Source organism: Anopheles funestus, chromosome 2RL, assembly GCF_943734845.2.
Source record: "Anopheles funestus chromosome 2RL, idAnoFuneDA-416_04, whole genome shotgun sequence".
Lineage (NCBI taxonomy): Eukaryota > Metazoa > Arthropoda > Insecta > Diptera > Culicidae > Anopheles > Anopheles funestus.
The window spans coordinates 76,374,423-76,387,739 of NC_064598.1; the positions used below are offsets into that span (position 1 = coordinate 76,374,423).

Consider the following 13,317-nt stretch of genomic DNA (forward strand, 5'->3'; position numbering starts at 1 on the left):
ATGCTCCACAGCGTCCACCACCACCAGGGAGCCGTACGGAGCAAACGAGACGGAAAGCGTTAAAAATAACACTTCAACTTTAACCTCATTACGAGAGCCGAGCTCGATTACCGAGAATTGTGCGCTTCGGTGTCGCCGTTGGGCAGTGTAAGTACGTTGTCGTTTACAGGCCAGCCGGAAAGTCGACCCATTGGCGAACGGCTCGCCAACCGTTTCCCAGTTTGATAAGGCGAAGTCGGTGTTGAGCTGCGAAGCGCTGAATCGGACATCTGAGCACGAGTCGCAGAGTGAGAATGGCAAAAATATATTATGGAAGGGTAAGGATCGGGATAGCAAAGGAGGGAAGGTGCTTATGCTTTTGGAGGGAAAGCATCGAATTTCTTTTGCAAGAAGTGATGAACCAGCAAGACGTGCGGAAAAGCAAGAGTCCGTCTGTTGGCAAAAATATGAATGCTTATTCGCTAGGACATGGGCTTTAGTGGGAAATTGTTTTGCATGAAAAATTTGTAATAATGCACTTTTTAAGCAAATTATTTCATGAAATTTAAAAACAGTTTAAATAATCTTGACAATACTTAATAAATTCCTTGAAAATTGTGAAGCATTAAATACTTTAAGGAAAATTATAACTTTAATGATAATAGACTGCTCAAGATCTTCAGGATATTGCGTCACAGCTAGCCGAATACTGACGGCACAGTCCATTTGTTATTCAGGCTATTGACAAAGTTCTACGGTAACTGTGGCATAACTACAGTTGGGAAGTTAGATAGCAGAATTGGTAATGCATACGTTATCAACGTGCCCAGTTTGAGTTCAAACCTCAACTATAGAGCATCTACCCACACGAAGCATTTAAATAATACAGATCATTTAAATATTTCAAATTGAGCAACTACAAGAATTGTTAAAATAAGCTGCACAAAAATTCATAGGAATGTAAATAAAGTACCTCTATATCATGGTTTACTAGGGAAATTGATATACATTCTTATCAAACATTATTCTTCTTGGCTTTAACGACCTTACAGGTCACGCCGGCCATTTCTGGCTTACTAGACTTATTTTACCACGTAGCCGAATAGTCAGTCCTTGCTACGGGGGCACGGTCCGAATGGGATTTGAACCCGGTCCTGCCGTGTCGACCGGCGCCGTTTATCACATGCACCACCCGGCCGCCATATATCAAATGTTCATTTATAAATATTCTGTTTTATTATATTTATTTGAGCAACCAAATGATTTAAAAATGACATAGAAACCTGATATTTGGTAAGTGATTTAGAATAACAAGGAGTAATTGGATAGATCCTGTAGCAGAGTCATCAACAGATAACTTAACAAGTTCGTCTTGGCTTAGGACAGTATCTACACCGTACCTCACCGTAGGAGTAGAATCGCTATCGATCAAAGTGATAAAATCGACAGGATAAATAAAGTTTCATAAGCGCATAATAAGCGGATAAACAATCACTATAATCTATGAAGAAACCTTAATTATTCCATGTGGGCATTATTACATGTGAGCATAACTTACAGCGATAAAACACCTCTTCAGTGAGATTCACGATCACAACCAGAATAACGAGGGTAACGAAAGTATATGTATAACTATTATTTATGAAAAAAAAATTACATACCACTGCCGTTGATGGTTGTACAAGCTGGAGCATACAAGTGAGGAAAAGTGTCACGCAAAATGTCACCGAGCGTACGGAACATCGGCGCCTCCGGTGGACGGTGTCCTTAGTTTCCAGACCCCCCGGGAGCGTGGGGTCCGCGGCCCGCAACATGGCTCCCCGTTTCGGCTACGCACAAACTTTCCACTCGCGATCACGATTTTCGAATCAATGTACCAACCGACACCGGCAGCTACAGGTACACATGTACAGACGAACAAAACTATCCACCAGACCACGCTGCTGGAAAAGAATCCTTCTAAAACGAGCCGCGAAGGATCAACAACACGTGAGAATGTGATTTTGTTTTGTTGTGTAGACAAAACGAGGACAATAATTCAAGTTCAATTACCGAACTGTCTGTCGTGTGATGAGCTCAGAGCGCCCTGCTCCGAGCCCGAAGTCTAAAACCGGTCAGGGGAAAATGCACCACCCACCACCGGGAGAAAAACCAACCCGCCGCGAGCGTTGTGGCACGATGGAAACAACACGGACGGACGTGCCTCACGTCCAAACGGAATCACACGCAAGCAACACACGCGCGCGCGCTCCGATCGAATGTTCTGAACGTTCGAATCGCTACTAACGGGCCCGATCCGGACGGTAACATTTTCTTGCCATCTTGCCGGTCAAACCACGTCCGGATTCTGGGCCGCACGCGTCCCGCTGCCTGCCGCGCACGCACAAACGCAATCCGATCGCGTCCCGAACGTGGCCCGAGCGCCGGTTGGTCCCGCACGAACATGCCACCGTACCGCCGGACGTAGGCAAGAGCTCGAGAAAATCGTCAAGATCGTTTTGAAGTCAGTACACTGTGAACGATCGGACGCGCTAGATCGGTTGCTGTGGTCCCGTCAAACTGCTGCACCCTGGTGGTGGTCCCGACCCGTAGGCACACTTTGGACAATTTTTCCAACAGCACACTTTTCCCCAACTTTGCATCCCTTCCTGCCTCCAATCGTGTGTGTATGTGTGTGTGTGTGTGTGTGTGTGTGACCGCGCTTGTGTGTGTGTGTGTCTTCTCTTCGTCTGCGATCCTACATTTTAAGGGTTTCGAGTGAGATCAAAGTTGTGTATGGTGAAAGGTCGGGTTTTTGGTCCAACGGAGTTCGGGTCCAGTTTTTCCGTTTAGCGTCACCGATGCACTACACCACAGAAACCAGGAGTGATCTTCGGTTTTGGGTGGTGTGCTCTGAGTAGAACGAATATGTTGTGCCACTATTTTGTCGGAGTGAATTTACGGTGCTTTGGCGATGCGTTGGGGACGTTTATTTGAGTGATTCTAACGACATTCTGTGGAGTGACGTGATAGATGTGATATAGTGAATATTCAACTCCTAGAGTTAGCTGACGCACCAAACTCCAACAGTACCACTAATATCAGCCTTTTCTTAAATATTGTTTACAGTAAAGTTGTTTATTATTGGAGCTAGAAAATGGTTCATATGCTTTTATAATTTTAAGCAATTAATTACACTCCTCTCAGCTTTCGAGTTTCTACTTCCAATTATTTATCCATCAATATTTTCTAACTAACATCTAGCCTTTGTGAAAATTTATTTGTTTTTTTTGCCCCAGTGAAGGACTCCAGTGCCAATTTCACATGAATTTTCCTACCAGGAAAATACGGTAGAGATTAGCGAAAATTCTGACAACTTCGTACCGAATAAAATAGGAGTTTTTGTGATAACGACCAGCCGTGTTTGCTATGCACAACAAGTGAGAGTAAATTGTGGTGGAGTTGAAGAAAAAAAAACAAGTGTAAATTTTTGTTCCGTGATCGAAAGTGCTAAAAAAAATAGAAAAGCATAGTTTTACGCCGCAAGTAAGGTGGAAATTGGTTTTAGCTGAAGACGTACGTACCTGTAAAGTCCCGTGGAGTAAATTCAGCAAGTACCTGTGAAGCACCCGCCGGAGCTGTTGATCAGTCGATCCGGCGTGCCTTCATCTACAGCCAAGCTGGCTAATATTCGCTGCTAGTCGAATCGTTCGACATCGGCCCTGTTCGTGGGGCTGTGCGGTCAGGGCCACCATCACAATGGGGACCCGAATAAAATGGTAAGTCGGTGATTAGTTGTGCAATACTTTCAGGACGGAGCAAAACGCACAGAAACGGTTCGATGCGTGTTACCACGCTGCAACCAAGATCCCGTAGGTTACCCGTGTTTCGCTACCCAGCTGCGTTGGGGAACCGTTGGGTGTCATTGCTTTTCCCAACCTGACGCCCGGTCAGATTACGCTGACTGGGTCAAATTGCGAAGGTCCATGCTAGTATTTCATTTGTGCGAACACATCAAGCTCAGCAAATACTGACGAATGGAACTGAAATGGGGCATTCGAGTAGGCTTTTCGTGGAGTAGAATTATGAAGGCAAGAAGCATGACGTGCGGAAAGATATCTTCATTAATTTGCTTGTTATTGCAAAATTCTCGCCAAACATGTTTTTCGCCACAAGTTGTAGACAGAATGGATCAGCGAGCAGTTTGTTTAAACAAGAACAACTTATATTGTCATAAATTGTTGTGTCCAATCGTGATGAAATATGTTGTAAAACAATTAGAATTATTTTAGATACACTAGAGACATAAATTACATATGAAATTAACAAACCTAGGTAGAAATAAATAGTTTCCATTCATAATTGGAATATATATTTTTAAAGAATTTTAAACGATAAGAAAAAAAATGCTAGGATTCTGACTTTGGAAAACTGGAATTAACTGGAATCGGAAAACTGGATTAAATATCGTTTGGAGAATATATTTTAAGTATAAAACAATCGAAATATAGTAACTAAACTTTAAATTAAATTAAAAATTTATATTGCACCTTGGATGCATATAATTCAACCGAATACATTTATTTAAAGAAGAAGTTGCAAAAACAAGAGCCCTAAAAAGCGATGTTTCAATTAAAAAAAGATAAATTCACAATCAAACTTATGATTATTAAAAGTGGAAAAAAATATTGATGAAATATACTTACAGGAATGGCAACGGAATTGATACACAAACCATTCTTCTCGAATATTTTGCTCATTATTCGTGGTGGATAAATTTTTGCTATTTTTTTAAATAAATGAAATGTTATGTACATGCAGTTGGAAGAGTAGAAGAAGAGCGTAAAGGGCTGAAAAACGAACGTAAAAGGTTAGAAATTTAAAGGTTATAATTAAGTACAATTCGAATGTTTTGATTTACATAAATTGTTACATTTTTTAAAAAAGGATTTACTTTTTATAACACGTTGATAGTCTGTCTGCCTAACATACGATGTCCTATTCTGCCCACACGATGTTATGTTAAGTAATTTTGCTTGCAAGGCACGCAATCAGAAAATTAAGACATTTCTACAAGGTAGGTTCATTCTGATGAGATTCGAGAATTAATGGTGGTGTATTAAACCTTTCACACCGAATGGTACAACTGTCTGTCCGAATCGGTCGCCAAGAGCAATGTTAAAAATACGTGTAAGTGTTAGTTTTTGGGAAAAGTATTGCGAGTTCTTCGTTTGCTTTTTAAACATTTCAAACTGATGTCACTTGCTCGTTTCTTATGATGGTTACAATAAGTTGTCTCAAACAATCTTTCTTATGTTTTAACAATAAGATCATCAACTGACAGATGAGTTCCTATATTTGTTTCTATGAGCAACAAGAATTTATTTAATTTATCACATATTAACAACCGTTCTAAGCGGGAAAATGCGACCAATTACGTAGATGTAGATTCATCACCTGCTTACGGGTCAGCTTTATTGTTTTTTTTTGCCACAACTTTCTGCTCGCATTTCCCTACCGAAGGTCAATGAACCGTATTACTTTTATCGAATTCTGCACACACGCGTTCGGACATCCGATTGAAGCGTTAGGCCTATGGCCCAGAGCAGCATATCTAGAATCCACTTCCTGAGCAATCGTACCGCGTAGCAAACGCTTTACGACCCAGAAAAGGCAAAGAGTTTGCCGCATCCGTCACGTCCCATTCGTTGCGTCACATCCCGACGATGGTAACGAAGTGTACGGGGTGCACGCCGAAAGGCTATCAGGAAGGGCCCTGGCGAACCGATAAGCCGAACGCGTTCCAGCCACTAACCGAACGAACAACGTTGCGTGTTTCGGCTTTAGTCCCGGCCCGACTCTGATAATGGCGTACATGCGCCGGGTTATGAATGAACGTTTCCTCGTGGTTGGCAAAGTGTGCCTTGGTCGTAAAAACTTTATTACACGAGTTTGCTTATAAAAGTTAGTAATATAGTACTACATTCTCTCTCTCTCTCTCTCTCTCTCTCTCTCTTACTTTCGTACTGCGTTACAGGTTAATTACTACCTCGTTGCTAGTCTGGTTTGGACAACATGCGTATGCGGTAAGTATGAAACTGCTGCAAGTCTTTGTTGCTGCAAATGGCCGTCCTGCTTAAACGCTTAGTACATCGTGTTTTCTTCCCGAACATGCCGTAGCAACTATGGGCGTCCAACTCCAATGTCGGCGGTGGTATCGGGATGTATAAGCGACAGGAACAGGACCATCCAAGACACATGCAACCACAGATCGATCCGAGCTACGGTCTCATCGACACTGCCAGCGGCCCACAAGGACCACCGTCCAAGAACTGCACTGCAAGCGGCTGTTGTGTACCGAAATGTTTTGCCGAGAAGGGCGCCCGAGGCTTCCCGGGCCCGATGGGTTTGAAAGGCGTCAAGGGCGTCCGTGGATTTCCCGGCTCGGAAGGCTTACCGGGCGACAAGGGAACCAAGGGTGAACCGGGCCCGTTTGGTCTCCAGGGACCGAAAGGTGATCGTGGTCGGGACGGATTGCCCGGCTATCCAGGCATTCCCGGTACAAACGGTGTTCCCGGATTGTCGGGTGCGCCCGGTATACCCGGACGTGACGGATGCAACGGTACGGACGGTTTGCCCGGCTTTGAAGGACTGCCCGGAAATCCGGGTCCACGCGGTTTTCCCGGTGTTCCCGGAACGAAGGGTGAAAAGGGAGAGCCCGCACGGCATCCGGAAAACTACAACAAGGGCCAGAAAGGTGAGCCTGGTAACGATGGGCTGGAAGGATTGCCCGGACCGCAAGGTAAGGAAGGACCCAAAGGACATCCCGGACTGCCCGGTGAAAAGGGTGTGCCCGGAGTACCCGGTTTGAGGGGAGAACGAGGTGACAAGGGCGTGTGCATTAAGGGCGAGAAGGGCCAGAAAGGTTCGAAGGGTGAGGAAGTGTACGGTGCAACGGGTACGACAACGACAACAGGACCGAAGGGCGAGAAAGGTGATCGGGGCGATTCGGGTGAACCGGGACGGCCCGGAGAGAAAGGACAGGCCGGTGACCGCGGACAATTGGGCGAGCGTGGGCACAAGGGCGAGAAGGGTTTGCCTGGACAACCGGGTCCAAGAGTAAGTAACGCACGAAGATGGTTTCTCTCGCCAACGCTCTCTAGCGTTGGGTAATTGAAGCTAGCCGCTAACATTTGTATTTCTAATTGCATACATTTAGGGACGTGATGGTAACTTTGGACCGGTCGGTCTTCCCGGACAGAAAGGTGATCGCGGATCGGAAGGATTGCACGGACTGAAGGGTCAAAGTGGACCGAAAGGTGAACCGGGACGGGATGGCATCCCTGGACAACCCGGTATCTCCGGACCAGCGGGTGCGCCAGGCGGTGGCGAAGGACGCCCGGGGGCACCGGGTCCGAAGGGACCGCGGGGCTACGAAGGTCCACAAGGACCGAAAGGTATGGATGGATTCGATGGCGAAAAGGGCGAACGTGGACAGATGGGTCCTAAGGGCGGTCAGGGTGTACCGGGCCGACCGGGCCCTGAAGGTATGCCCGGTGACAAAGGTGACAAGGGCGAATCCGGTTCAGTCGGTATGCCTGGACCACAGGGACCACGTGGCTATCCGGGACAACCCGGACCCGAGGGTCTTCGCGGTGAACCAGGTCAGCCGGGTTATGGAATGCCAGGACAAAAGGGTAATGCCGGTATGGCTGGGTAAGTAAAGCGCGGAAATGGCTAGAGAGTTTTAGATATCTAGATACAATTATTTTTCTTATCATTCTTTTCGCACCCACAGATTCCCTGGCTTGAAGGGACAGAAAGGAGAGCGTGGCTTCAAGGGTGTGATGGGTACGCCTGGTGACGCAAAGGAAGGACGCCCGGGAGCACCCGGAATGCCGGGACGTGACGGCGAAAAGGGTGAACCGGGTCGTCCGGGTCTCAGCGGAGCGAAGGGTGAACGTGGATTGAAAGGTGAAATTGGTGGCCGCTGTACTGATTGCCGACCGGGACTGAAGGGCGACAAGGGCGAACGTGGATACGCCGGAGAACCAGGACGACCAGGATCGAGCGGTATTCCGGGCGAGCGAGGCTATCCGGGAATGCCGGGAGAGGACGGTACACCCGGACTGCGCGGCGAACCAGGACCAAAGGGTGACCCGGGATTGTTGGGACCACCGGGTCCATCCGGAGAGCCGGGACGCGATGCCGAAATTCCCATGGATCAACTGAAACCCATCAAGGGCGACAAAGGTGAACTGGGCGAGAAGGGTCTGCTAGGTATTAAGGGTGAGAAAGGATTCCCAGGACCGGTTGGACCGGAAGGAAAGGTGGGTATGCGTGGCATGAAAGGCGACAAAGGACGACCGGGCGAGGCAGGTATCGATGGAGCGCCGGGCGCACCGGGTAAGGACGGACTGCCAGGACGACACGGACAAACGCTCAAAGGTGAACCCGGTCTGAAGGGTAATGTTGGTTACGCGGGCGACAAGGGTGACAAAGGTTACTCCGGACTGAAGGGCGAACCGGGCAAATGTGCTAACGTACCACCGAACATAATGGAAGCGATTCGTGGTCCGCAAGGATCGCAGGGCGAGAAAGGCGCTCCCGGTATCCAGGGAATGAGGGGCGAAAAGGGTGATATGGGTGAGCAGGGACGCACGGGTGCACAGGGTAGTGCTGGACCGCCGGGCGCACCGGGACCAGTAGGACCGCGTGGTTTGACGGGACACCGAGGCGAGAAGGGAAATTCGGGACCGCTTGGACCACCGGGAGCTCCGGGACGGGATGGAATACCTGGTGCACCGGGACTTCCCGGCTCGAAGGGTCTCAAGGGTGATCCGGGTCTATCGATGGTGGGTCCACCCGGCCCCAAAGGTAATCCAGGTTTGCGTGGTCCGAAAGGTGATCGGGGCGGTATGGGCGATCGAGGCGATCCAGGAACGCCCGGCTCCGTTGGCTACCCGGGTGAGAAGGGAGATTTGGGAACACCCGGTCCTCCTGGCTATCCTGGCGAGGTTGGACCGAAGGGTGAACCGGGCCCGAAAGGACCGGCCGGACATCCCGGAGCACCGGGACGTCCCGGTGTGGATGGTGTGAAAGGTTTGCCGGGACTGAAGGGTGACATCGGGGCGCCGGGTGTGATAGGACTGCCCGGACAGAAGGGCGATATGGGACAGGCGGGTAACGACGGTCTGAAGGGTTTCCAAGGTCGCAAGGGCATGATGGGTGCTCCGGGCATTCAAGGCGTTCGTGGACCGCAAGGAGCGAAGGGTGAACAGGGCGAGAAGGGAGATAGAGGAGAGATCGGTATGAAGGGTTTGATGGGACAAACTGGACCGCCCGGTATGGTGGGACCTAAGGGTGACAAGGGTCTTTCCGGTTTGCCAGGACCGGCCTGCTTACCAGGACTTTCCGGCGAGAAGGGTGACAAAGGATACACTGGACCGGAAGGACCGCCAGGCGAAGCAGGAGCAGCATCCGAGAAGGGACAGAAAGGAGAACCAGGCGTACCGGGACTCCGTGGTAATGATGGACTCCCCGGATTGGAAGGCCCATCCGGACCGAAAGGAGATGCGGGTGTGCCGGGATATGGCCGACCTGGACCGCAGGGCGAGAAGGGTGATGTCGGCCTAACGGGCATTAACGGACTGCCGGGATTGAATGGTGTGAAGGGCGATATGGGAGTGACAGGATTCCCGGGAGTAAAGGGTGACAAGGGTACGACCGGTTTGCCCGGTGTTCCCGGAGCACCCTGTATGGATGGCTTGCCGGGCGTTGAGGGTCCAGTTGGACCACGAGGTTATGACGGTGAGAAGGGTTTCAAGGGTGAACCGGGCCGTATCGGTGAACGGGGCGACCAGGGCGAAAAGGGCGATCTCGGAATTACTGGACCGGTTGGTCTTATGGGCCGTAAGGGTGATCGCGGTGTACCTGGTTCGCCTGGTCTTCCCGCAACTGTTGCCGCCATTAAGGGTGATAAGGGTGAACCTGGCTTCCCGGGCGCTATTGGCCGACCTGGTAAGGTGGGAGTACCGGGACTACCGGGTGACATGGGTTCGAAGGGAGAGATGGGCATTCAGGGATTACCTGGATTGCCGGGCCCGGCTGGATTGAACGGACTGCCAGGCATGAAGGGCGATATGGGACCCATGGGCGAGAAGGGTGACACCTGCCCGGTTGTAAAGGGCGAAAAGGGTCTACCAGGACGACCAGGAAAGACGGGCCGCGATGGACCACCAGGACTGACGGGCGAGAAGGGTGACAAGGGTTTGGCGGGCTTGCCGGGACCAATGGGACCTCCGGGACCTGCGGGACCGCTTGGACGGCAGGGCGAGAAAGGTGATCGAGGTGATTCCGGTTTAATGGGTCGCCCTGGTCAGGATGGACTGCCGGGACCGCAAGGACAGCGCGGTTTGCCGGGACCTCAAGGCGAAAAGGGTGATCACGGACCACCCGGTTTCGTCGGACCGAAGGGTGAGAAGGGCGAGCGAGGACGGGAAGGATTAAACGGTTTGAATGGTCCGCAAGGTTTGAAGGGTGACCGTGGCATGCCCGGACTAGAAGGTGTCGCCGGTCTGCCCGGTATGGTGGGTGAGAAAGGTGACCGTGGATTACCGGGTATGGCCGGTCTGAACGGTGTTTCGGGTGAGAAGGGCCAGAAGGGAGAAACGCCACAGCTTCCACCCCAACGCAAGGGACCACCCGGACCGCCTGGTTTTAACGGACCGAAGGGTGACAAGGGTATGCCGGGCTTGGCGGGACCGTCTGGTATTCCCGGTGCTCCAGGTGCACCTGGCGAGATGGGACTTCGAGGATTCGAAGGTGCGCGCGGTTTGCAGGGTCTCCGGGGTGACGTCGGACCTGAAGGACGAAGCGGACGCGATGGAGCTCCGGGTCTGCCAGGTCCAAAGGGTGAACCAGGCCGGGACTGTGAATCGGCACCGTACTACACCGGTATACTGTTGGTACGGCACAGCCAATCGGATGAAGTGCCCGTTTGCGAACCGGGTCATCTGAAGCTGTGGGACGGTTACTCGCTACTGTACGTCGATGGTAACGACTACCCACACAACCAGGACCTCGGATCGGCAGGTTCATGCGTGCGGAAATTCTCCACACTACCGATACTGGCTTGTGGTCAGAACAATGTTTGCAATTATGCGTCGCGAAACGATCGAACATTCTGGCTGTCGACGTCGGCACCGATTCCGATGATGCCGGTCACGGAGAACGAGATGCGACCGTACATTTCGCGCTGCACGGTATGCGAAGCGCCCACTAATGTTATCGCTGTGCACAGCCAGACGCTTCATATTCCCGAATGTCCGAATGGATGGGATGGTTTATGGATCGGTTACAGTTTCCTTATGGTAAGTATGCACGCCACAAATATCCAATCTCGCTCTAAAACTCTTTGACTAACTTTTTTTTTTACTATTTTCTCGTTTTCTCTCTTCCGCAGCACACTGCCGTCGGCCATGGTGGTGGAGGTCAGTCACTGTCCGGGCCGGGATCGTGTCTGGAGGACTTCCGTGCCACGCCCTTCATTGAATGTAACGGAGGCAAGGGTCACTGCCATTATTATGAAACCCAAACCTCCTTCTGGCTGGTGTCGCTCGAGGACCACCAGCAGTTCCAGCGACCGGAGCAGCAAACGCTCAAGGCTGGTAATCTGCTCAGCCGAGTATCTCGGTGCCAAGTGTGCATCCGCCATTGAGCATCACCATAGGTTTTATTCGGTCGCCTTTTTTACCTCCTCTCTATGTCTCTCTTCAACTTTCCTTGTATTTTTTTTTGCCATCATCTGGACACGGCATGGGTTCGGATGTTCCATTAGCATGGGGGTTCAGTAGCTATTGTTTCTTTAGTGCATATTAGTTCCCTGCGATACTCTCAAACCCTTCACGTAGCGTACATATCTGGCTGAGGTTCACCCTATACAGAGACCACAAGACGCACTACACACAGTACTACTATTGCAGACCACTATCATTCAGTACTTCGCCCAGACCGAACAGGTGTAACAGCCAGAGACACTAGCTTTTAAATTATTTACAGTGTCAAAAAAAGAACCGAAACAATAATGTCGTTAATGCGCGTTCAATTACTACCAAAAAACAATTCAACTGTCCGTTGTGCATTTAGCAAAACAGTTTGACGTGACGCCAAATATCTAATTAATCAGACAGGATCTGTGGATTCGAAGCGGTAATAAAATAATTTCACGCTGCATTGCAATAGTAAGGCACACGTTAATTCTTCGTCCCGTTTCCAGCCATTCAAATGGCATCATTTTTCGTAACGTGTTCACTAGCAGCTGTTGGAAAATGGCCTATGTGTCTGTATGTTTATGGTAAACAGTTTTTTGTCCTATAATCTTTCCAATACTTTTTAAATGTGTTCTTGTAGTTAAAAATGTTAAATCCTTTAATGTTCCAGCCATGTGATTCAGTAGAGGATAGCTAGTACCGAAGCGAGAAAAGCGAACGATAAAGAAAATAACACCAAAACTGCCAACCTTTTTGTGGTAAAGGATTTTCGGAAGAAGCTTCCCCGCTAAGGGTGGAGTGGGTGAGGTGCGTTCAATTAAATATGTTCCAAAGTGCCATGTAATTAGAAACCGCTTACCATTGAGCATCCGGCAGGTAATTGTAATAGTTTCCTACGCGTACTAACAGAAATATCCCCGACTTAGTGGGTTTGTGTCCTTTCAATTATCGTAACGATGCGTAACGAAGAGAAAAACAAAATGGTCAATCCCAATCTTTCTGAGCTTGCAGAAGGATCGCAAACTGAACTCTCCTCCTACCGTTCGATTAGTTTGTTTTAATTTTAATCGCGCAATTAATGTAACATAACAGAAACGATAATGAAAGATGGAATAAACGTTTTACCAATAGAACTATGATTTGAGCTTTTCTTTACTTGAATTTCAACTAGAGTTGTGCATTGTGAGTAAGAAAGAGATAGTGAGTTGAAACGTCGTATTGAACGAGTTTCGTTCATTCATCACGAGGAGTTGTAGCGATTCTTTTTTCACTAACTCACTCATGAGTGTAAGCATGTAGCCGTGGTGTGTCGAGGTGAAAAAAGAGTAAATATGTGAGTTGAGTGAGTTGAAGCCCACTCAGAGGCGGATCATCCACTACACAAACTAAGCGGCCACGGCGGGCCCCGAAGCTAAAGGGGCCCCGAAATATTTTGGCGCTTGTAGAGTTCAATATGCATGTCTTACAATATTGTAATACTTTACTTATTTTCTTTTGTCGGTTGTGGTTAAAAAGTTGAAGTATTTTAATGTGAATCGTTCGAAATAAGTTTCTTTTCACTCAAATATTGCTTTAAATTAAAAAACGA

At 49.0% G+C, this 13,317-nt stretch overlaps 2 protein-coding genes across 5 annotated transcripts in view; one reads left to right on the plus strand and one right to left on the minus strand.

Moving 5' to 3' along the window:
• The window catches only part of LOC125763895 (collagen alpha-1(IV) chain), a 36,322-nt gene extending 34,055 nt beyond the window's left edge, over positions 1-2,267 (minus strand). The window contains exons 1-2 of one of the 2 annotated variants that reach the window (XM_049427577.1): positions 2,032-2,267; positions 1,641-1,938 (exon numbers count right to left, since the gene is read on the minus strand). In XM_049427577.1, the coding sequence (XP_049283534.1) occupies positions 1,641-1,793 (153 nt within the window). In that variant the 5' untranslated portion in view covers positions 1,794-1,938; positions 2,032-2,267. Of the gene's footprint in view, positions 1-1,640 lie in introns of both variants that reach the window. The other variant, XM_049427576.1, reaches the window with a different exon arrangement.
• Positions 2,268-2,455: 188 nt separating this feature from the next.
• On the plus strand, positions 2,456-12,862 carry LOC125763896 (collagen alpha-1(IV) chain). 3 transcript variants are annotated; one of them, XM_049427578.1, is made up of 7 exons: positions 2,456-2,567; positions 3,258-3,737; positions 5,996-6,044; positions 6,139-7,077; positions 7,178-7,674; positions 7,757-11,330; positions 11,423-12,862. In XM_049427578.1, the coding sequence occupies exons 2-7, from the start codon at positions 3,718-3,720 to the stop codon at positions 11,675-11,677; spliced, it is 5,334 nt and encodes a 1,777-aa protein (XP_049283535.1). In that variant the 5' UTR covers positions 2,456-2,567; positions 3,258-3,717; the 3' UTR covers positions 11,678-12,862. The 3 variants fall into 3 exon arrangements, with proteins under 3 accessions (XP_049283535.1, XP_049283536.1, XP_049283537.1); XM_049427579.1 differs by having other exon boundaries at positions 2,468-2,567; positions 3,263-3,737; XM_049427580.1 differs by lacking the exon at positions 2,456-2,567 and adding an exon at positions 2,623-2,764 and having other exon boundaries at positions 3,263-3,737.
• Positions 12,863-13,317: the final 455 nt, after the last annotated feature.

Excerpts from the sequence above, each read along its gene's own strand:
- LOC125763896 (XM_049427578.1), top strand. The coding sequence starts at position 3,718 with ATGGGGACCCGAATAAAATG. Across the intron at positions 7,078-7,177 it reads CTGGACAACCGGGTCCAAGA|GGACGTGATGGTAACTTTGG; the intron begins GTAAGTAACGCA and ends GCATACATTTAG. Across the intron at positions 11,331-11,422 it reads TCGGTTACAGTTTCCTTATG|CACACTGCCGTCGGCCATGG; the intron begins GTAAGTATGCAC and ends TCTCTTCCGCAG.